Below are 23,434 nucleotides of genomic sequence, written 5' to 3' on the forward strand. Positions count from 1 at the left end.
AACCTCCTCCTCCCCCCCCCTCCCCCCATTTTCCTTTTCCCCCTTTTGTCTTTCTCCTCTCCCCCCTTTTTTTTTCAGCCCTCTCATCATCTTCCTCAGTCCTCCTCTTCCTCAGACCTCGTATGCACCATACCTTCTCAGACCGTTTCCTCGTCCTCCTCATCAGTCCTCCTCCTCCTCCTGCTCAGTTTTCCTCGTCCTCCGTGTCCTCCTCTTACTCAGTCCCTCTCAGTCCTCCTCCTCCTCAGTCCTCGTGTGTATGATACCTTCTCAGTTCACGTATTACATTTAAATTTGTTTGACATCGTATATATTTAAAAGACTCGACCTTATAAGTTTAAATAGGTCCTATAGTGCATTAATTAGAAGATATTGCTTGGTTAAATTGTTGTTTTCTTGATATACCGAACGATATTTTTCATAAATATAGTGATTTTCATCCCTTTTATGTTATTAAAAAATATGTAGACTATTCTTCGTACCTAACTGAGGATTAAAAGTATGAGAAAGTACCATTGTCATTAACCGTGCTACCCATATCAGCAGATAGCCTATTACAAATTATGGAGACAATTTATATCAAAATATCAAAATTAAAATTGTTGTCCGTTTTGGTACCCTATTTTCTGAAAACGGACAAAATCGCACGGACAAAAAAAAATGAGCCCCCCTCTCTCTATCCCCTATCTATCTCCCTGTACCTGTTCTTCTCTCCTCTCTCTGTCCCTCTCTCTCTATCTATCTCCCTCTTTCACGAGCTCCCCCTCTCTGTCCCTCTCTCTCCCTCTGTCAATTTCTTTCCATTCATGTCTCTCCCTGTCCCCTCTCTCTCTCCCTCTCTCAATTTCTTCCCATTCATGTCTCTCCCTGTCCCCCTCTCTCTCTATCTATCTCCCTCTCTCACGAGATCCCCCTCTCTGTCCGTCTCTCTCCCTCTGTCAATTTCTTTGCATTCATGTCTCTTCCTGTCCCCTCTCTCTCTCTATCTCCCTTTGTCTCTCCCTTTGTCTCTCCCTTTGTCTCTCTCTCTCTCTCTCTCTCTCTCTCTCTCTCTCTCTCTCTCTCTCTCTCTCTCTCTCTCTCTCTCTCTCTCTCTCTCTCTCTCTCTCTCTCTCTCTCTCTCTCTCTCTCTCTCTCTCTCTCTCTCTCTCTCTCTCTCTCTCTCTCTCTCTCTCTCTCTCTCTCTCTCTCTCTCTCTCTCTCTCTCTCTCTCTCTCTCTCTCTCTCTCTCTCTCTCTCGCTGTCTCTTTCTCTCTCTCTCTCTCTCTCTCTCTCTCTCTCTCTCTCTCTCTCTCTCTCTCTCTCTCTCTCTCTCTCTCTCTCTCTCTCTCTCTCCTCTCTCTCTCTCTCTCTCTCTCCTCTCTCTCTCTCTTTTTCTCTCTCTCTCTCTCTCTCTCTCTCTCTCTCTCTCTCTCTCTCTCTCTCTCTCTGTCTCACGCTGTCTCTCTCTGCCTCTCTCTTTGCCTCTCTTTCTTTCAAGTTGATACCATAACCATACTTCCTGATTTCGGTCGAACCTCAATATAAACAAACAAAATCCTTGAAATTGCCTTGGATATATATCTCTCTCTCTCTCTCTGGCTCTCTCTTTATCTCTCTCCCTCTCTCTGTCTCTACGTCTCGCTCTCTCTCTCTTTCTCTCTGCCTCTTTCTTTGCCTCTCTCTTTGCCTCTCTCTCTTCCTCTCTTTCTTTCTCTAGCTCCCTATCTCTCTCTCAATCTCTCTCTCTCCCTCTCCCTCTCTATCTATTATCTCTCTCATACCACAAATGCGTCATAAATCGCAAATTATAGCAGGATTTCTTCTTTTATCGTAACACGCATAGCGAAGATTAAATGATTCTTTGCGCGGAAAGACGCGCGCGCGCGTCTAGGACGGTTTCCATGTAAAGTCGGTTTCCATGTAATGCAATATGTATGTACTACGGCTTTAGCATGCTTAGAATGGTTATTTTATATATTTCCTCGCCTTTAAGTTAAAATTTAGCAGGAAAACACACAATTAAAAAATAGTACTCACTGTTGTCTGAACTCCAGAACAGGTTTAGTACCAGATAACCGCTCAATCTCACTGAACAATCTGATAAAGTTAGAGGTACAAGACTGGCTAGCCTCGTCCGCACTGACTCTGGCTTTGTGGGTTAGCTTGTGTTGGGGGGCAAGTCCTGGCGGGTCACGGCGGGGGTCTGTAGCTGCTTCTTCTCTCTGTACCATCATAGTGTACCTCTCTCTACACTGCGGGAAGAGGCGGTGTCAGCACTCGTGATAAAGAAGTTATATTGAAATGCTACGTTAGTCGTGAACAGCCATACGAACGATACGAACTACTGCCGTGTAACTTATTCCGATGTTCAAAGTATATTACAGTATACTAGCAGGAACCCGTATAACCCTAAAATGGTGTCAAGACTCAAGAGACTAAAATTATTATTACCTATTTAATTCGCGTTTTTGACACCACTTGGGGGTCCAAATTGTGGGCTTTAAAACTCCTATATCTTGGCCAATTTTTTATTTTTCCATGCTGATTTGGAGGCCATTAAAGCATTTGACCCAGTCAAAAAAGTTTCAGTTGTATATCTTTTACGGTTTTTGCGGAAAGTCGCGTTAAAGTAGATGCCGTGGTGTCAGTAAAATGGTACGGATAAACACATATATCCATCCATATATATCGTCTCGCTTTATATATATAGTAAGATTACCCATTACATGTAATTCATTACATTACAGGTGATGACAGATTTGTTGAAATGTATTAGCGCCATAGTATGACTTATAATACCATATACAATTTATTGATTTCTTTGTCTCTGAAGCATTCGTTTATTTTGTTCTGAATCTACTTTATCACTTGAAATAGCATCCTCGCCTAATTCTATTTGTATCTGTACTTTCTGTAGTACATATCGCATCCCACAATTATCAATTTTACCGATCACTTTATATTATTACCGATATATCGTTTCAATTAGGATGAGCAATGTCGAAATATCTTAAAAACAGAGATGATTATCTTAAGAACGGAAAGGAAATTTTCGATATGTACTGTACATCGGCAGAAAACCAACCTACGATGCTACCAAGAGCGCCACAGCACACTTACATTGACGTATACCCAGACGAAGATGAAGCTGGTCCAAGTTTCAGAGATGACCAAAAACGTCAGTTAGACTACGAGGCCGAAGTTCAAGTTTACAGAGCTCTCGAGGGGTTAGACTTAGATGGTAATGTGGTCGTAGTTCACAGCTTTCAATTCACGCACCATCAGTATCGATTGTGTAATCAAGGACATGTTAGAAAAGGGTGCAAGGCCTGCAGCAAATCTCCTAATAATCGCGAAGGAGAGTGCGATTTTCTAATCATAGCAGAAAACTGCATTGTGATCATTGAAGTGAAGAATATGACAAATTTAATTGAGGCATTATCTGCAACTAATGCTGAAGCAGGTCAGCCCAGATACAATGAAGAACAACATACGGCGGGATTACAGGGTTCATACAGAAAATCTGTCTCCCAGAGAAATAGAATGGTTGAATTAATCAAGAGCATCGAGAAGCGCACTAATATCTGTCACTTTACTGCTTATCCTAACTTCACGAGAAAATCGAGAGCTGAATTCCATTTAAAGCCTGATCAGCTATCCTCGATTATATTCAAAGAAGATAAAGATGATTTAGACTCCTGGTGGAAAAACAACGTGAGTGGGCTTTACATGGATGAAGCACTGAACTCTGACTTTCGTGAAAAATATGAGACAGTTAGGAACTTGCTTCTTTCCATTTGGTGCACGGATAATAGAAGCCGTTGTGATCAATCTAAGTGCAGTTTGGGATGGTGTATACAGGATATTGATAATCAGCTTCGTACTGGAAAGTTCACCTTCAGAAAAAACAATCCAAATGTGCTTCCAGCCCCCGATATCATTAGAGACTACTTAGAAGTGAACAACCTCACTAAAGAACAGCTAGATGCGTACAATTCAGAGGAAGATTTGGTCCAGATCAATGGACCCGCTGGAGCGGGGAAAACTGTCATACTCATCGCTAAAGCAATACAGTTGGCGAAGTCGGATGAAAACAGGAAAATACTGTTTTTCGTTCCTAACTCTGAAGCTGAATCAAGAGTTACGACTGTTTTAGAAAAAGCTAATGTGCGTCACTGTAAACTGAGAGATAATGACGTTGACTCTACGTTTGATGATATGATGAAAATGATGGAAAGGACAACGTCTCACATTTCTGAAATGATATCTAGCAAATTGATTGACAACCAAGTGATTATTATTCAAGGTCTGGATTGTGCCAAAAAAATCAAAATTCAACGTATACTCCCCCGTTTGATAAGGAGGATTCCAGAAATACTCATTTCACATGGAGATTGTGACCTTTTTATAGACGATGTTCAGGCTTCGTTACTTTCCGGCCGCTCGGCAGCAGAAGACAGGTTTTCTTTACCGGAAAAGAATGTTATCGAGCAGATAGCATCGGCCGTTTCGTCAAGTCGCAAAATCTGGATAACATATGACATGGCACAAGACATGATGAGGACAGCACATAAGGTGCACGAAGGTGCAGGACCACCAGTTTATCCTCCCTTTCGTCCTTATCACTCGATTATTTTATCGAAAAATTTAAGAAACACCTTCGATATATCAAATACTTTATCAGTAATGAGAAACCACATAGAAAAAGAGATATTGGAAAGAGAAATTGGCCCTGGGTCACGTGTATCCAATGATACCATCGTTGAACAAATACCTGGTCATTACATTCGTGGTCTAAAAATCAACATACACTTTTTTAATAAACGTGATTTGAATTTGATGGACCTTATTCTCGACCAACAATTGGACAAACTGCATGAGAAAGGGTTTTTACGACGGTTTGAGTTAGCTGTGCTTTTACACTCCTTATTAACAGAGGAACCTAACCTTATTGAATTTAGCAGCCTATTGTCATTATTTAGATGGGCTGAAATGAAAATAAATCAATTTATGTGGGCTGGGTCTGCCTCCAACATAAAATTGCTTCACAGCTCCGTGATTGCTTCTGGTGAATGGCCAGCAGTTATTGTACTACACGAATTTCAGCTGACTATGTCTCCTGACATACCCAGCCTGTTCGTAGCCATGTCCCGGGCTAGAGTGTATTGTACGGTTTTATTATTTCCTGGCCCTGACTTTACTTTTGATGAGGTGTACGATTATCATAAGATCGAGAATCTATTAGAGGATCTCCAATGTTATGCTAAAATCATACGCCATTAAAAAACAATTTGAATCATAGATAGCATGCTGATTATAGGTACAATTTTTCTCGTTTAGAAGATTCGATATTTTAGTCCTAACATATTATAAGGGAACATGGATTTATCTGTTTACTTGATTTCCGGAGTTCAGATCAAGAATGTAACTTTTACAATTTCGGGTAAATTTTCGAAATTACTATTTACCATAATATAATTACATACTGCATCTTGTGACTACAAGATTTATTACATTCATTAAGATGTTAAAATTTATGATTTAAGTACTATTTTGAAGCATCCTACATACCAAATAAAGTGTACTTGATAGATTAACTTTTATCTATAAACTAATCTTACAGCACAAGAGGATGCGTTTCTTTTGTCATAAAAGTAGCCTTTTAAGCCACAAATTTTACATGTCAGAAAGATGAAAAGAACTAAATAAATTCACCAATCAGCTGTTTACCTGGGTGGGAGTTTTGAAGCTGTTAGAAGATATGTTCAGAATATCACTGATGATGTTCCAGTTGTAGTCGAGGGGTTGAGCGCAGGGTGCCACTTGGAGCTCCTGCACTGTCAGGATAGACTGATGAAGTGCAAACTCCTCCGCAGGCAGCCAGTGACTTTGTTCGTCTATCTCTGTCGACTTCTCCGGTTTTATTCTTATAGGCCTTCGCTTGCTTATCTTCCTGTCTTTACCTCTGGAGTTATTAAATATTACATAGAAATAACTAATAATATGAGAGAAGTAGTTGCAGAATTAAATCGACTACTCATAACTCAGTGTCACATCGTAATCAAGTTTTCTCTCGTGGGATGAAAATGACATAAAATCCCAGTTCAAATAACATGGATGCAACACTAACTTAGGGAATGGTGTAGATGGGTGTTTGACATCAGGTGTTACACTTCTCTTAGGAACAAAGGGGACTGGTATCTCTTCCAAAGGAGGAGTACTCTGAGGCGTGCTGTTCTGTCTCTCTATTACCTGATAAAGGGAACTTTTAACTGGGTGTTTTAACATTTCAGCAACCTTTTCATCTGAGTTCAACTACTACAATGTTTTCCTGTTAAAGAAATGCACCAACAAGTACCCCGAGTTGAGCTAACAAATAGTTACCTCGGTTGGAGAAGGAGGTATAATAACAGCTTGAGGTGGTGGTGGAGGAGGGGGTTCAGGAGGCTCGTCCTTTATCTGTACTGCTGGGGGAATGATCTGGAAGGTCAAGTTCGGGATTATCGTAACTTCTGGTAACTCGCTATCCGTCATCGTATACTCCGTGAAATACCTGGGGAACAGAGTGGTTACCTTGGAAATCTGATTTATCGTGCCCTTATAGTTCAAAGTTTAAACTTAGAATAAGAATATTTAGAGCATGCTGATAAACACAATGAAAGCAATAATGTAGTGCCTTAACTGCCAAGGTGCAGGATAGAGATAAGGGGCTTGGGAGAGGCTAAGAGGGGAGAACTTACTGAGCTTGTAGGACAGGATCCAGGTGGTAGACATCATGATCTTGCGGGGGAGGGGTTGGAGGTCTCCACACTGCATGTCCCGGCCACACCTCTTCTTCTTCATGGTCCTACAAGTGGGAACTGGGCTCAACAGTTTGTTACTTTTGGTTGTGTACTGCACTGGAGTCGCACAGTTAAATGAAAACGAAATTTGTGTCGCTATTAGTAGTAAATAGAGAACAGTTGTAAGTTTTAACAGCAAATAGTACATTCCACACATCACGAGATGTTAAGATCTAGATGAAACAGCCTCTGTACAGGAGTGGACTAGAAAACAGACGGAGTTCGGAAAAAAAGTTCTTTCCTTAAATTCTGGCATAAATTTTCGAAAAACTGGAAGGGTTCAACCTATCTTGACTTCAATTGCAGGAAGTGAAATGTTTCTGGCAAGATTTTCAGGTCAAGGAATAAGAGGGACTGGGTACTGGACCCAGTAGTGGGAATATTCATATCGCACAGTGCAAGTTTAGTCCAACAGAGGCTGCCTACTAGTCCACATCCTGTAATATATGTGATACTGAAACAGTAACACTCCACTTATCGATCTGTAAAAACATTTTCAAATGATAAAAATATTTAAAAAATCGACGTTATTTGAGGGTTCATTTCAATGAGAAATTTATCATAAAACAATAAATTAGCTGATTTCACATCATACTAATATATGAAAATATTCTGACATAAAAATTCACGTCCCCTAAAATTTTAACAACTGCGAAACTTGAGGCTGTTTCATCTATAATCTAAAAACATCTAACAGAGAGTGGAAAATACCAAAGCATTAATAAATACAGAATCCTTCTCTAGGGAGATACGAGAATGAACCTATTCTACACATCATGAGATGCCAGAAGAAGCAGGCTGACCATTATAAGAACTCGGGTCAGGATTGAGAACACCACTACTCGGAGACATTATTTCTACTTCCGAGGGAAATGAAATGGCGGCCTGATTAACATGAGATTCATAGCTAGGGGGAGGGAACGCAGGAGTCACCGCAGCAGAGAACCCAACATTTTGGAGATTAGAGTGGCAGCCAGATCCCGGTTGGAACTGGGAGTTAGGGATTTGTGCAAAGGTGGAGGATGGTATATGGTGCCTGATTGTTGGAGCTGATGACACAGTCAGTGTCTGAGGGACCTGGCCCTGGTTATAATGGACACCATTAGTTTGGTAACTGTTATTCCACCCTGGGTTGAGATCCACATTCCCGTACTGGTAAGGATTGTGAGGGTTTACAACTGGTTGGTAGGCTGCCTTATTGTAAGGTGAACTGTTAAAATAAGCAGGACTGACTGGTTGTGCCCTTGGATTATAGGAGTGTCCCAACCCAGCCATGTTGAACTGCTGGTATATGGAGGACACTGGAGGAGGCTGTATGTTGTTTGGAACGTACGGGACAGAGTAGTTCATATTTGTTGCATAGCTCATAGAGGTCGGGAAGAACTTGGGGAGATTGGAATCAGCCGTGAATGTGTCAGGTATGTTCGGGTTAATAGTCAAGTTACGCTGCCGTCTGAGAATGTTGTTCTGACATAGGAGATGATCTTGACCGACACTGTGAGCGATTGGGGTTTGACTGGTCCAGCTGCTACTGGTTGGAAGGGAATCAGGATGCGAGTTAGGTGGCAGTGGATTCCTTTTTGAGGCGTACGTTCTTTTTGGGCCTTTAACAGTAAGACGAGGAGTAGATCCAGCCGAACTACTCTGATAACAAACTGGTGGCCTACAAGGATTCCCTGGATTATAGATGGATATCATTGGTCTAGCTTGAGTCAGGACAGGTATAAGTGCTCTGCCAGGGAACGGCATCCTTGGGACAACACTAGGCCCGGGTCGAGTTAACTTTGCAGCTTGAGCTGAGCATTTGCGCTGTGCTGAGGCCAACTTCTTCTTACACTTAGCCAGCTCCAGGTACAACCTCTCTTTCTCTGCCTCTATCTTGGCTAAACAATAGCGATTTTGCCTCTTCTTCTCATAGACAGGCCGGACATATTCCTCATCGGAGGAGTGCTCAGAAGAAGACGGCAGCTCCTCTTCCCTCCGCTGTCTCGCGGCGAGACGGCGCTTTCTCTTGCATTTCAGTAGTATCACCTGGGGGTCCCACATTGAGTAGGTTAGAAGAAGGTCGTCCTGGTATCCTTGTTCCTCCTGTGCAGCCTGCATCGCGTGTAGACTCGTGTCTGGTACCGTCAGTTCCTCCTGCAATGAATAAGTTTAGCTAACATATAATTTGTGTCGCAGTTATCAACTCTTAAAGATGTCCCTGTGCAATGCAGTAAGCTACGAGTAGGCGCCACTAGCCAAAAATATTGGTTTTGGCGCCAAAATCGACTTCAACTTTTTTCCCTAGTAAAAATAATCGGTAGCTCTAAAAGCTGCTGTGTGCGTCATCAATGGGTTAAGGCAGTAATTGTCGCAAAATAATTATTAGATAGGGTATCAGATAGTACAGCCTGTACAGTACGACCCTATCAATTAGATAGTGATTGTTTTACACAAAACAAAGAGCAATGCAAATATGCGCGCAGTCTTCTGTACGTGCGCGCCAAATGCGTACTTTGTACTTTAAAATTGCAAAAAGTAAAGACCCTTCCCGCACTTGTCGCGCAGATGATCTGCAAGATGGCTGTCTGTAAGAATGTAGTCTGATATCATAATATACGACTTAACTCATTTATCAACCTACAAATTAAGACTTAAAGTGTGGAAGCGAATAATATTTAGCACAACATACCCTATTTCCTACAGGTAATGATTCAATTTACACGATGGCCCTAGATTGGGACCACATTTTTAATCCAGTCCTTTTTTATGGCCCTTCAAATGTTGCTCAAATACTTATACCTCAAGTGTACTCATGTGTCTAAGATAATATACGTATTTGGCACCTCAACAACGTTTCTAAAGGTTGAAATTGAGGTGTTTTCATAAGAAATAATGCATCAAGTTAGTAGTTACGTCAAAACGGCGCCAAATTTTCAATATAATATGACATATGAACCTTGATTGTCCGATTGATCTGGCAGTCAGAGCACCTTTCAAAGAACCATAATATGATACATGTACATGATGTATATGTACACCAAATGAATATAAGCAGACAAACATAACTAATTTAACAAAAGTCTTACCTCCTGTTGTTTAAGTAACTCGGAGAAGTTTTCTGCGTTTTCAGCCTCCAAAAAGCGTAGAGCAAATTGTTCAAGGGGCGTGAGCTGAGAGTATTAGCCGTTAACATTGTACAACTGTAATACAGCTACCAAACATTAAACACACAATTACATCTTCTCGGATGCAAATATATAGCATCCAGTAACGGTAAAGTTTTGTTTCTTATTCCTATTATAATATTTATTCATTTGAACATCCAGAACAATTATAGATGGGATATTGTTCACCTCGTCTTCGATAGACTTAATTTCGTCCTCAAACTGTTTGAATTCTTTGTTTTCAGCGACGATATCTTTGTCTGCTTCACTCTGCGATAAGAAACAGGTTAGTTGGATAATTGAGTATATTTTATTATCTGTCCAGTAGGTATAATATCAAACATCAGATCACGTCATGTAAAGTCAATAAAATGTCCATTACAATTCAGAAATTTCAATTTACCATAGCAGGTTCACCCTCAATAGCCACTTCCTCGTCAAAATCGCACATATCTTGGGACTGTTCAGTGGTTGCTCGTTGTGCAGCACTTCTGTCTTCAACGTCTTCAGCATCTGCTAACACCTGACACAAGTCAATATTAAATATCCAGCATCACTAGGCTGGTAAGATTAAGTGATCAACAATGGATTTGGAGCCTCATTTTGGGAGTGGAAACTTAAAAGCTTACTGTTAATAATAATTACTATAATTAAATAATTATTAAGGTAATTACTAATTAACTACCTGCTCCAGATCCTTCTTAGAGATAGTCCTGTGTTTTGGCGAGGCAGTGCTGGGGTCCTCCTCCACAATGGTATTACCGAATAATTCGGCCATGTTGTCCTTCTTGAAGAACGCTGTGGTGAAGTTACCCTCTTCTATTGCTACCGCACCAAGCAACCTTTTCTGGTTCGCTTTCTTTAGGATATTCTCCTCGATCGTACAGGAGCTTATCAGTCTATAAATGTGAACATCCCTGAAATAAGCAGTCATTAATTATAATCCGGTAATTGTATTGTAATTGCAAGTAATTATAAATTAACGATATTTAGTGTTAGTATTTACTGTTACAATCTGAACAATGCTAACAATGCTACCATAAATGAAGTAAAATAAAGTGGCTGGAATAAATCCCAATGAATATCGGAGAGATTCCAACCTTGTCTGACCGATCCTATGACAGCGGTCCTGCGCCTGCGCGTCCATTGTAGGATTCCAGTCAGAGTCGTAGAATATAACAGTGTCAGCACCGGTAAGATTTACACCAACTCCTCCTGATCTGGTACTCAGGATCATGCAGAATATCTTACTGTCAGCATTAAACCGCTCCATTAACTCCTGGGGTTACAGTTACATTTAGGGGGCTACGTTACAGGGGGTTACAGGGGGTTACAGTTACATTTAGGGGACTGAGGTTTCACGCCAAAATCTTAGTGAGTTGAGTAAACTCTATTAGAGGAAGAATTTAAGACAAATTAAGATGCAGTGATTCCCTGTCAAAATGTAAAATGCAATTAAATCTCTGGTGTTATTTAACAATAAACTAACCAGGCGGTGGTCTACTCTGGTGGTACCGTCTAATCTGAGGTATCGATAACCGTGATAGTTTAAGAAACGCTCTAAAATGTCCAGGACTTTAGTCATCTGAGTGAAGATCAGAGCTCTGTGGTCGCCAACTTTCAGGTCTGCTAGTAAACGGTCTAATCGCTGTAGTTTGCCGCAGTCGTACTGTATTAATCTGGAACAAGGTTACCATTATAATTATTAGTATTATAACTTCAGATTTACACGGGATTGAACACAAAATAGAGGTAAAACAGGTAATTTCATATCATTGTAGAACTAATCCATGTTGACTATCTCAGAGAACAACGTCAACTCTTAATACATCAGTCTAACGGCACAGATAACTAAATACCTAGTTTCGGGCATGATCATCTGTAGTTTTGAGCGGACAGGATGATAAAGGTCAGTAAGGTCATGACACTGGTCGATAAGAGTTGTAGCCATGTGTTTCAGAGAGATAGGATTTACTGATACAGAGATTGGATCACAACATATCATAAATCTCTCGATTATTGGAGATAAATCTTCCATTCTCTCTATCACTGAGGAAGATTTGTTGAGTAAATTGGTAACCTACATGTATAACATTATGAGTTACACTATACGGCCTCATAATTGTAAAACAAATTTTCGTATAATGAGATTAATCAGCAGTTTGAAAGAACATCCTGATGTTACGAATAGTGAAATATGTTGACAAAACTAGATATTTGGGAGGAAGAGTTACCTGTTTTGTGTTGCACAGAAGAGAACTTGACAGACACAGTACTGATAAGATCAGCTCCGTACATGGGAACTCTCTGGCACCTCATATCGTTAAGATCCGCTAACATCCTCCTCCTACTTGTCCTCCACGCTTGTCTTGTTTCTTCCAGTGACGGCTAGATGATACGCAGGTTGGTTACACAGTAAGACAACTCTAATCTTCTTAAATAAAAGTCGTATACCACTAACTACTAGGTACCCCAGCAAAAAGCGTTGTTTAAAGCTTAAGTGTGGAGCTGCTTTTAAAAACTTGTTTAAGTTTTAATATGTTCACGTGTAATAAATGTCAATTCACAGGCCTCACCAGAGCAAGAGAGTTGTTGCAGCAGCCGTCAGCGTGGTCAGGGGACCTACGCTCTGCTTTGACAGGGGACGTCTCAACAGTGTTGCGTGGCGACATGGTGCGCAGCGCGTGGGGCTCTGGCGACGAGCAGCTGCTGTGTGCTAGTGTCGGGGGTAACATAGCTCCTAGGGGATATTCATATTGAAATAGTACTGTATTATAAGTCTTTTCGAATACATAATAGCTTCGTCAACTACATCTATCTTTGTTTAAATAGCAAAATATGATTTAGATTGCGAAGTTAAATTGCATACCACGTTTGGAGCTCCCTTTAGAAGTGTAGTTAGTTAGTTGAGGTGGTCCTAGAGGGGGGCGGCGAGGTGGCGGCATTCCAGGCTCCACTAGAGGTAACATTACTCCTGATACGGGATCTCTAAAGTAGCCGGCAGGGATGAGATTACTGCTGGCAGGAGATTGAGGGGACACTGAACCTACTGGTGTTTCCCTGGTCTCAGGGTTTCTGGTGACTTGTTTAGCCATGAGAGGAGGGGGTTCTGAGGAATCGCTCCGAGGTGAGGACAGAGAGAGAGGGTTAGGAGAGGTGTAGTGTACAGATCTAGGAGAAGGTAAGGACCGGGGCGAGGACATTGGTCGAGGGGAGCTCTTAGGGTTGCTGCGTGCAGAGCTAGTTGGAGCACCTGGAGTGGAGCGCGCGCTGGTAGGCGGAGTGCTGCGAGGGGGTGCAAGAGAGGGCATTTGTCTGAGAAGAGGTAGAGGAGGTAATGTGGGAGAAGGAGGACGAGGAGGAGGGAAGGAGGAGTGGGAAGGAGCGGTGTATAGGACGTTATCTGGTACTGCGCCTTTGTAGTTCACTTCTTCTATCAACAATCTGTGTGCTTTTATCTGCTGTGTTCTGTGAGCTGAAATAATTAATTATGTTTAGGACCAAACATTGAATCAAATTGATAGTGGCTGAAGAAATTTTCTTACTTTTTGAGACCAATTCGTGGTATAAAATCTTATTTCGTTTTTAAAGCAAAAATTCGAAAAGAGCAAATTCTTAAAAATTATTCAAACCAGAGTGGGCTGAAAGAGAATGTTCGTAATCAACCAAGTTGAAGTTAAAAAAGTCGAGATCAATGTGGTTGTTAGATCTGAGAGCGTTGAGAAGAAGAGCAGGGGTGTTAGTTTGTAGGGATGGGAGAGCTAGAGGAGAGAACACACCACGTTCTTCAAACAGATCCGGGTGGTTGCATACCTGCAGGAGAATAGAGTGTTAATCTGAGAGTACAGTGTTAATCTCACGGTTTTTGTGACTGATTATCAAGGGGAAACTTCGCAGATTAATTGCTGTGAGACCAGTAACTTCATTAATTTTTTAATTTGATCGAGTTTTTAAAATCAGTTAAGTGTTACCTTTCTGAGCTGCATTAGAATTCCAATAACACTGATAAATCTGCCACTAGATAGCGTATCTCGGGTATCCTTCCTAGACAAGAACTCTTCATAGAGCGCTCTTTGTCTTTTGGAGAGACCGCACATCAAAACACTCTCAGTCTTAGTAGGTAGCTGTAACTCGACCTCCTTCTTCAAGCGGCGCAGCAAGAACGGGCGCAGTATCTTGTGTAGTCGCTCTACCAAGTGCGCGTTGTATTCCTCTGTTCCTTCTACCATGCCGACTAGAGGGTTACCAAACCATTCCCTGAACGCGCTCTGAGATCCGAATACAGAGGGCATCAAGAAGTGCATCAGTGACCAGAGTTCCATGAGATTGTTTTGTAGTGGAGTCCCTGTCAGTAACAACCTGAATATCATTATTTAGTTAACTGTGAGAGGGGCATATTAAATCAAATTATCGTTTTCATACAAGATGAAGTTTTCTTCTAAATTATTGGAATGAAGGGAATTTATCCAGACCTTCGCTGAGAGTTGAAGTTGAGAAGAAGCTGCCACCGTTGAGACTTGAAGTTTTTGATATTGTGTGCCTCATCGAGGATGAGGAAATACCACTTTTTGGACCTAAAGGCTCGATAGTCCTGTATAACAAGCTTGTAACTCGTAACACACACGTGAAATGTGTTGGGCTTGGTCCAGCCCACTCTTTTCTCTCGTCTCTCTTTCTGGGACCCGTAGTACGACATAACCTGAAACAAAGCTTAGTCAGTTTCTCATCTACTCTGTTTTATGGGGCCACTCGCACCTTAACTTTCCGTAACATAGTCACTGATGAGCGACGTGAACACGAACTAAGTAATGGCACAGTGTACGCAATGACCACAGAGTCTCAGTTTTTCTGGGAGCATGCGATACACCCCGAACCTGGCGTCACCTCGTGTCGTGTGTCAGTGACCTTTAGACGCATAGACAAGCCCATGCGCACGCACATTCCTAAAATCCATGAACCGTCAATAGCACCATCCGACCCCCTGAGACCCTCCAAACAGACTGTCCTATACCTTACTGACTCTATGATACGTAACACCCCATCATCTTTCCCCTCTAACTTTCGTGTCATAAAGCGTGACATGTACCAACTCACGGACTTAATGAAGTTTGAAAATTTTTTCGAAAACTGCGATTATGTGATTATATCTTCCGGTATTAATGATTTGTCGAGATATGACCATAGAAGCTATACACTTTCCCGTGAAATTAGGGACAATTTTAACTACTTGTTTGCTAGATACCCAAAAACAGTGTTTGTTTTCAACTCCCTTCTTAGAACGAGATTTGCATGGTTAAATAAGGAGGTTGATTTGTTTAACCGCTGCATGTTTGACTTTAGTCTGATCGAAAATCGTAACTTTTGGTTTTTCGACTCCCACCATATTTGTAGTGTGATATTTAACAAAGGGTTTGAGATTTTAGATAGATCTGGAAATGGGATTCACATTACTCAGCTGCCCAAGAGTGAGATAGCTAACTGTCTGGTGACCGGTGTTCAAAAACTCTCTATGCGAAGCGAGAAAGTTCGAAAGCACTGGCCATTAAGGCGGGAGTTTGTCTCGCTCTTGCCTGGTAACTAACGGTTAAATACAAACTCACAAAGCCGTACCCCAGCCTACTACTTATACTTGCCGCGCCAAAATTTTCACAAAATTTTTACAAAATCTTTAAGGGATTATAGCTTACATCTTATAGTTATGGTTATATTGAAAACCCTCGCATAAAAATATATAGTCATGCCCGTGCTCTTATCAGCTTATCGTAAGTTACTAGAATTCTTGCCCGAGTTTTTTAAACACTTTAGAATAGTTCTGAAATCAGTACCACTATCGTAATATTGTAATATTGTAGACTACGTTACGATTCTATCTACACACAGAGCTGTATAGTTCTTGATAGGTAGGTCTAACAAGTTTTCTTTTTCTTCTTTACGCTTTCTCAGCACACAGTTTATTCCTCATTCATTCACACGCACACACATTAGCATTTTATACATATTCTTAGACTGTACAAGCTATTCTATACACCATACTATACACTCTTATCTATTTAATATCTTACTTAATTATTCACAGATATCTGGTATTTACACATCTTGAACAATGGTTGAACCTAGTTTCAAATCACAATGCTCAAGTTGCTTCGGGTGGTCTTATGCTCCTAGAAATGTTTTCATTTGTCCTGTATGTGACAAACCAGTTCATAAAAAATGCCTCAAAGATTATCTTGGTTGTATTACATGCTGTCTAAACCTAATACCTGGCTATAGAGTAACTTCCTACGAACTTAATGATAATTACAATACAATAACCCCCACTTTTAACCCCTATATTCGTTCTCACGTACTGAATCAAATAGGCGAACTTACTGATGAAATAGATTCCAGCGAAATCGATCTCAACAATTGTATATCGGAGATATTGGTTAGCTGTAAGTACCAACACCCTGATAATATCAAGACCCCTAGCAATCGCGAAATCAAGATACTTTCGTTAAACGTTAGATCACTCGTGAAGAATATCTCAAATTTTAGAGAAGAAATAGAAACATTCTCCAAATTTGACCTCATCTGCCTCAATGAAACCAACTGTAAAATTTCTAATCTTCCTAATGGTCTGAACGACATTGAAATCGAACAGTTTTACGAGCCCTTTATCAAAGAACCTGTACGTAAATCTGGAAAAGGAGGTGGTCTTGCGCTCTATGTTAACAAACGCGTTTGTGATCACGATAAAATACAGGAACTCGAACTTCTGAGTCCAGAAGAAGTTACTTGCGGAGAATTTCAATTGCTTAAAATCAACAATTTTAAAAACGGAAATAAGACAAAAATCATCGTAAATTTCTACCGCTCGCCATCCACAAGCCCTAAAAAATTCCTTGAAAAGTTTGAAAACGTGCTCAGGGGTCTTGATAGACACTCCAGAAAGCAGATAGTCTTCCTGGGTGATGCAAATATTGATCTTATAAAATACGATACCGACGCTTACAGCCAGGATCTTATAAGCTTACTAGAAAAATATGGGTTTGCCCAGACTGTCTCCAAGCCTACCAGGGTAACTGACCACAGTGCAACGCTTATTGATCACGTGTATACTAATCACGTGACCAACGTTATTAGTTGTAATGTCGTGACGTTGGATATGTCAGATCATCTCGCGGTTAGCACGACCATTAGTTTAGGAGCCACACCTAGTTTGAACGAGCGATTCCGTAGTCAACGTGTAAAGAACAACAACACTAGCTTGAAATTAGAGGCCCGTGTATTTAACGAAGCTAATCATGCTAAATTCAAAGAGCTTATTGTAAGTGAGACCTGGGATGATGCTACCTCCTCAACGTGCGCTGATGAACAATACAATTCCATCTATCAAACGTACATGAAACACTACAATACTGCATACCCCCTGAAGCGCGACAGTTCGAGAAGAAAATTCGAAAGAGCTGACCCAAAGCCTTGGATCTTACCCTGGCTTGAGGCGGCATGCAACCGCAAGAAATTACTTTTTTTTGAAAAAACTATAAATCCATCACAAAAAAACTGCGACGCGTATGATAAAATGAAAAAGTTTTGTCACAAACATGTGAATCTAGCCAAAGAAAAGTACTATAAAAAAATGTTTGACAAATACCAAAACTGCTCTAAAAGTCAATGGAAAATTATCAATGGCCTCCTGAACCGTAACAGAAAAAAGTTCGGACACACCCGTCTGAAGGACGACGATGGCACGATTATAAGCTCCGATCTGGCAGTCGCTGAGAAATTTAACGGCTACTTCTCCGGTATTGCAGCCAGTATCAAGAGGCAAATCGCTGCCCGTCGAACCTTTGACCCAGGTGGTTTCAAGCATTTTCTTAAGGCTTCGTGTAGTAACTCGATGTTTCTTAAGCCTACATCACACGGTGAAGTCCAAAAGATAATATCAGGGCTTAAGAACAAGTCCACACTCGATTGTAAAATTGAGCCATTGAAAATTGCAAACAGCTGCGAAAACTTTACCAGGGCACTAGCTAATGTTATTAACTGTTCGTTCTCCAGTGGTACCTTCCCAAATGCTCTAAAAACTGCGAAAGTCGTTCCTATCCACAAAGGTGGTTCAAAATTGGAAGTAGCTAATTATAGGCCGATCTCTCTTTTGGGATCATTCTCGAAAATTTATGAGAAACTTATGCATGCTCGTGTTTTAGAATTTTTAGATAAGAACGATTCTCTTTTCGAAAATCAATACGGATTTCGGCCAGGAAGGTCGTGTGAACATGCACTGCTCAATGCCCAAAATTCTATACTACACTCTCTGAATAAGAAACAAATTTCCCTACTGCTCCTGCTCGATTACAGTAAAGCCTTTGACGTGCTTGATCATGAGACCTTGCTTAAGAAGCTTGACCATTATGGGATCAGGGGAGTCGCGCACGAATGGTTTAGATCTTACCTTTGTAATCGATCTCAATACGTAACTTTAAACGGAACTTGCTCTTCTAGCATGCCCATAGTTTACGGCGTACCTCAGGGTAGCATTTTAGGACCTCTCTTATTTGTAATTTATATAAACGACCTACCTGGAATTAGTGATTTTGCAAAGTTCATCCTTTATGCCGACGACGCAAACATATTAATTAGTGGAACCACCCTAGAAGAAATACAATTAAAAGCTAATCAGCTAATTTCACGTCTTGTAGATTGGGTAGGTGCTAATGGGCTATCTTTAAATGTAAAAAAGACGTGTTACATGATTTTCACTAGAAAAAGAATCGACTTCAGCGGCTTTAATTTGTCCATTGACAACACTGTAATCGAACGTAAGACTGAAGCAAGATTTTTAGGAGTGATCCTAGACGAAAAGCTCACTTGGCAAAAACACATTACGGCAGTTAGAATAAAGATGGGTCGCTACCTCGGAGTTATGTATAAGCTAAAGCACCTTCTACCTATCAAAGCCCGCCTAAACATTTTCCAAAGCCTTATCCAATCCCATCTAAATTTCTGTTCTTTAGTGTGGGGATTTGCCTCAAAATGTCACATTGAATCTCTGTTCACCAAGCAAAAGCAGGGAATTAGAGCTGTTATGTCAGGATATGTAAATTATAGATATAAAGACGGAAATCCCCCGGAGCACACAAAAAGTGCGTTTAGATTGCATAATATCCTAACAGTCCATAGCGTCATTGTAAAAAACGCTCTTATTCTACTACACAAAGTGAGGAACATGCCAAGCCTTCTCCCTAAATCCATCAAAGAACTTTTCCCTCACGATATTCCCACCTATAATTCCACATACGAACATAACCTTTCTTGGTTCACAACTTACAACGGCCCAACATTTAGAAATACTCTTTTCTTCAAAGGACCCATGCTCTCTATTACAAAACAAAGTAAGGATATAACTATTCCAAGTTCTACCTTTTCAATTGAAATCTTTAAAAATTCAGCTAAGCGCGAACTCCTCAAGCTGCAAAGCTCAGGAGACGATGTAAATTGGCCAAATTTCTTACTTTATAGTATACCTGGGCTAAGAAAGTCTCAAAGAGAAGGGCGCTCGCAAATAGACTACAGCACCGAGTTATAAGTAAGCGACAACACGTAAAGAAAGATCACTCGCGACAAATGACTATGATCTTTTATCAACAACATATCATTTTAATTTCACTGCCATTATGCAATGCCGAATTTACATCTGCCGCGCAAAACTTTTTATCTATTATTATTAAATAGTAATTAGCATGTTTACAAATTGCGACTTCAACCAGTTTTGCAGACCGTTAGTTATATAGTACTTTTAGTAGGGCTTTTATTTTAATATATTTTATTTTACATTATTATATTTTAGTGTGACTTCTATAATTTCATTTATGTAACTATGTAATAACCATTGATTAATAAATTGCGGCACACGCCAACCTCCACCGTGGGGTTTCAAAAGAAAGAAAGATGAAAACCTGTACGATTAGTTTCTTCCTTGCAATTAATGGAACTTGGAAATGATTAAGTATGATAAGATTCTTACCTTGAAGGAAGGAAGCCATTTCTTGAATTCCAGATCCCAGTTCAGAAGAACAGATGTTGGAACTATGATAAGATGAGGACCCCAAATACCTTTGAAACAAGCTAGATGCGCTAACAATGCAATGGTCTGCATTGTCTTCCCTGTGAGAATATGATACATAACTTAACAAGTACTGCCAGAGCAAGCACTGCTTCAATAATTTACTTCCAACTTATAAACCAATTAACTTACTAAAATCAACTTCAATAACTTACCAAGTCCCATTTCATCAGCCAGAATGCCGTTGAGTTTCCTAGCCTCCATAGCAACCAGCCATTGGAGACCAACCTCCTGATACTCTCGGAGCTGGCCTCGAAGCAGGAAGGGTAGTTTGGACTTGGAGGAAGAGGTCTTGTTGCTCGGTTCTACTTCAGACGCACCGGAACAGAGCTTACCTGCCATCACAAATACACGTTAGATGCTTTCACTTGACTAATGATCATTTGTTTTCTCTTTAGAATACAATTAGTTGAGTGTAATCCTTAGCTACCGTTATCATTGCAACTCAATTTCATTAAGATTCAAAAACTGAGGCTCAATTCCAATAGTATTTATACTTTATAAAGTATTTTATTTTTAAAAGTATTTTACCTAGCTCTATATCGATCTCCTTAGCAGAAGAAGGAGTAGAAAGTTCCATATCAGCATCCTCTCCATCACTAGCCTCACTCTCCTCCTCTTCTTCACTGTCCTCTTCACTTACACCACTTCCTGTTCCTGAAGACTCTGTCATTGCATCTCTCTTCTTCACGTAGCGTGCTATCAGCTCCTCTAGAGGCACGTCTTGGTCGTGTTGTAACTCTCCGATCTCGTCAGCTTTATCTGATCCTTTGTCATCATCTGCTTCTGCTTTTGCTATCGTATCTTCGTCGTCAGCAGATGTGTCGTCAGACGCATTGTAGTCAGTGCTGTGACTTGAACCTTCTCCGGTCTTTTCTAGCATTCCTGAACAAAGATCATTGAAAACTTCATATTTATGACCAATTTCTTCTCGACATTACGGTCTATTGAAACAGTTGTGCAGAAACTATCTGAAATATAATACCTTCCGGGAATTATATCCACTAAAACTCGGCGAGCTGATGATTTGCACATTTTTCCCGCAAGGGAAGCGAAGGTATTATCAGCATAGACTCAGACTGGCTGGCGGCAAGTTGTAAAACAAATAACACTGGCGTTCTATATATTAGACATGCGCACGTATCACATTACACCCCTTCCAATCGGAACCGGAATGTATTATAAAATATAATACCTCCACTACTTCGTGCCCGCGCGTTCCCTCCAGCAAGCTGTCGGGAATTATCGCGCTCAGCACTCAGTGGCGGAGGTATTATAGTATTATAACAAATTATGAAGTTGACCTGGCGGTAAAGTCTGGATCAGTTCGTTGAGATCCATCTCGTTTTGTTTCTTCAAGTCAGCGAGCTCCTCCTCCACATCACTCTGTCCCTCCTCCTCAGCTGCTGCTATCGTCTCCTCGTCATCAGGCTGGTCTAATGTTGCTGGTTTGAACTCTACATCTCCTGAGGAGTACACTGCTGGGAGGTGTCATCGCCATTATCGCCACTTTTAATAGAGTTGAATACAATTTCATATCGATGGCGAAAACGGTGCGATGGCGGAAAAAAATTTCTGCTATTTTTGCCATATTGCATCGAAAATGGTGAGAATGGCGTAATGTTTCTCTGGTATGGACTTAGGTTATTTAAACGAGAATTGCGAAAAACGTTTTCAAGACGTCAATTTGTGATCGAACAGTTCATACCGTCTTGACTAGAAGGGGTGAGCATGACACTGCTCTTTGGAGTTTTGGTAAGTCCTTGTGCTAGCCATGACGAGAATTGCTCCGTTTGTCCTACTATTATGTTGAGGTGGGTATCCATTAACTTCCGTCTGCGTTCCTCCAAATGTGACCTGAAAAAGTGGGAGTAATGTGGTGAAACTGATGTCATCAGTCATTACATTGCACAATGCATAGAAAAAGACTATCATCAGGAGACGAATCATCAATTTGAGTCTTAATTTGAATAAATCTGTTGGTTATTTATAACAATAAAAATACACCATTGCAATAAACACAACAACTTACTCCTGTTTAAATTTATGAACTTTCTCTACACCCGACCACATCTTCATCACATCCTTGGCAATATTGTGAGCAATCTTCTTTAGCTTCTTTTCCTGTTCCACCATTTGTCTGCGTTTTGCAGCCTCTTTTTCTTCAAACACTTTAGCAACTGCATAAGCCTGCTTTTTGGCTGCTGCTTTTTTCCACTTTCTCTCCTGACTAAAATCAGTGGCCAGCCACTGCATCTCTTCCAATAAATAATCCCAATGACACTTGATTTTATCAGGTTCTTTTACTTTAGGCAAACGTTTGAGTGACCACATGCCCTGCTGCTTCAATACAGCCACCTGCTGAACTATCAGAGCTTCGTGCTTGGCCTTCTCTATGACACCACCCTCTGACAGAGCAGCCATGCTGCTCATGAAAGGGGTTGAGGAGTGCTCCTCTTTTTTTACTTCCACTTTAGGCATTACGTGACCAGTGGGAACTTGTTCTAATAGATCGGGAAGAGCGTCTGTGCTAGCGCATTTTATTTGCTGAATATAGTTTTCGAGGAAAGGGTTTGATTGGTTTGTCCAGAGGTTGATGTCCAGCAGGTTTCCATCATTATGTAGGAAGAAAAGCTCAGCTAAATGGTTTCTAAGATTATCCTGAAAAGGTAGTATTCGTGTCATAAAGGTCATGCTCATAGCAGCAATTATTAGTGTTTAAATTGATAAGTCAAACTGAAGGCTAGGATGTTAAGAAACACTGTAAATACAGAGCTAGAGACTATTTGATTTAATGTACATAACACAGAGTTCAAAACAAGAATGTCCCTTCCATAATAACCTGGTGTTTTTGGATTTCATTCCTCAGATCATTTACTAGGTTGTCCCTCTCATATGCTGGCCTTTTGGTGCTGGATTCAGGTATTGTAGTGACATATCGCTTCATAACTCATATTCAATAATGCTCCCTGTAAAATAAGTTTAAATTATTTCGCCATTTAAAAAATGTTGCCCACAGCACAAGATCAAGAGAATTAAGTATAGTCAGATTTTTTTAATTCTTAGATTTAGAATATGTTGCGTCAGGAGGGAGCTGAAATCATCTGCAAGATGATTGACATTGACAATAACACCAGTTAAGTCCCCTAGCCTGAATATATAAAGTAACCTCAAATTAAAAAGGAATCGCAATATCGTAAGCAATGAGGCAAGAATTATTTATTTAGCTTAAGCTTGAAAAACTCTCTCATATAATATAAATTACACTTCAATTTAAATTAAAAAATTATAAATCAATCACTATAATTTGAAAATAATACCTACGTACGTACAGCCATTGTCCAACACAGAAATAT

At 40.5% G+C, this 23,434-nt stretch overlaps 1 protein-coding gene across 4 annotated transcripts in view; it reads right to left on the reverse strand.

The window, feature by feature from the left end:
• The window catches only part of LOC134812495 (helicase SRCAP-like), a 30,108-nt gene extending 7,059 nt beyond the window's left edge, over positions 1-23,049 (reverse strand). Inside the window, exons 1-26 of one of the 4 annotated variants that reach the window (XM_063819958.1) lie at positions 22,921-23,049; positions 22,111-22,739; positions 21,787-21,935; positions 21,383-21,535; positions 20,610-20,963; positions 20,234-20,413; positions 19,980-20,119; positions 14,446-14,672; positions 13,945-14,332; positions 13,606-13,786; positions 12,843-13,448; positions 12,550-12,713; positions 12,208-12,361; positions 11,833-12,022; positions 11,463-11,652; positions 11,074-11,252; positions 10,659-10,890; positions 10,377-10,496; positions 10,163-10,243; positions 9,896-9,979; positions 8,856-8,963; positions 6,723-6,829; positions 6,367-6,535; positions 6,113-6,234; positions 5,713-5,947; positions 2,020-2,234 (exon numbers count right to left, since the gene is read on the reverse strand). In XM_063819958.1, the coding sequence (XP_063676028.1) occupies positions 2,020-2,234; positions 5,713-5,947; positions 6,113-6,234; positions 6,367-6,535; positions 6,723-6,829; positions 8,856-8,963; positions 9,896-9,979; positions 10,163-10,243; positions 10,377-10,496; positions 10,659-10,890; positions 11,074-11,252; positions 11,463-11,652; positions 11,833-12,022; positions 12,208-12,361; positions 12,550-12,713; positions 12,843-13,448; positions 13,606-13,786; positions 13,945-14,332; positions 14,446-14,672; positions 19,980-20,119; positions 20,234-20,413; positions 20,610-20,963; positions 21,383-21,535; positions 21,787-21,935; positions 22,111-22,739; positions 22,921-23,025 (5,462 nt within the window). In that variant the 5' untranslated portion in view covers positions 23,026-23,049. Of the gene's footprint in view, positions 1-2,019; positions 2,235-5,712; positions 5,948-6,112; positions 6,235-6,366; positions 6,536-6,722; positions 6,830-8,855; positions 8,964-9,895; positions 9,980-10,162; positions 10,244-10,376; positions 10,497-10,658; positions 10,891-11,073; positions 11,253-11,462; positions 11,653-11,832; positions 12,023-12,207; positions 12,362-12,549; positions 12,714-12,842; positions 13,449-13,605; positions 13,787-13,944; positions 14,333-14,445; positions 14,673-19,979; positions 20,120-20,233; positions 20,414-20,609; positions 20,964-21,382; positions 21,560-21,786; positions 21,936-22,110; positions 22,740-22,920 lie in introns of all 4 variants that reach the window. The other 3 variants (XM_063819957.1, XM_063819956.1, XM_063819955.1) reach the window with 3 other exon arrangements.
• Positions 23,050-23,434: the final 385 nt, after the last annotated feature.

Source organism: Bolinopsis microptera, chromosome 3, assembly GCF_026151205.1.
Source record: "Bolinopsis microptera isolate Bmic1 chromosome 3, MBARI_Bmic_1.0, whole genome shotgun sequence".
In the NCBI taxonomy this organism is placed as follows: domain Eukaryota; kingdom Metazoa; phylum Ctenophora; class Tentaculata; order Lobata; family Bolinopsidae; genus Bolinopsis; species Bolinopsis microptera.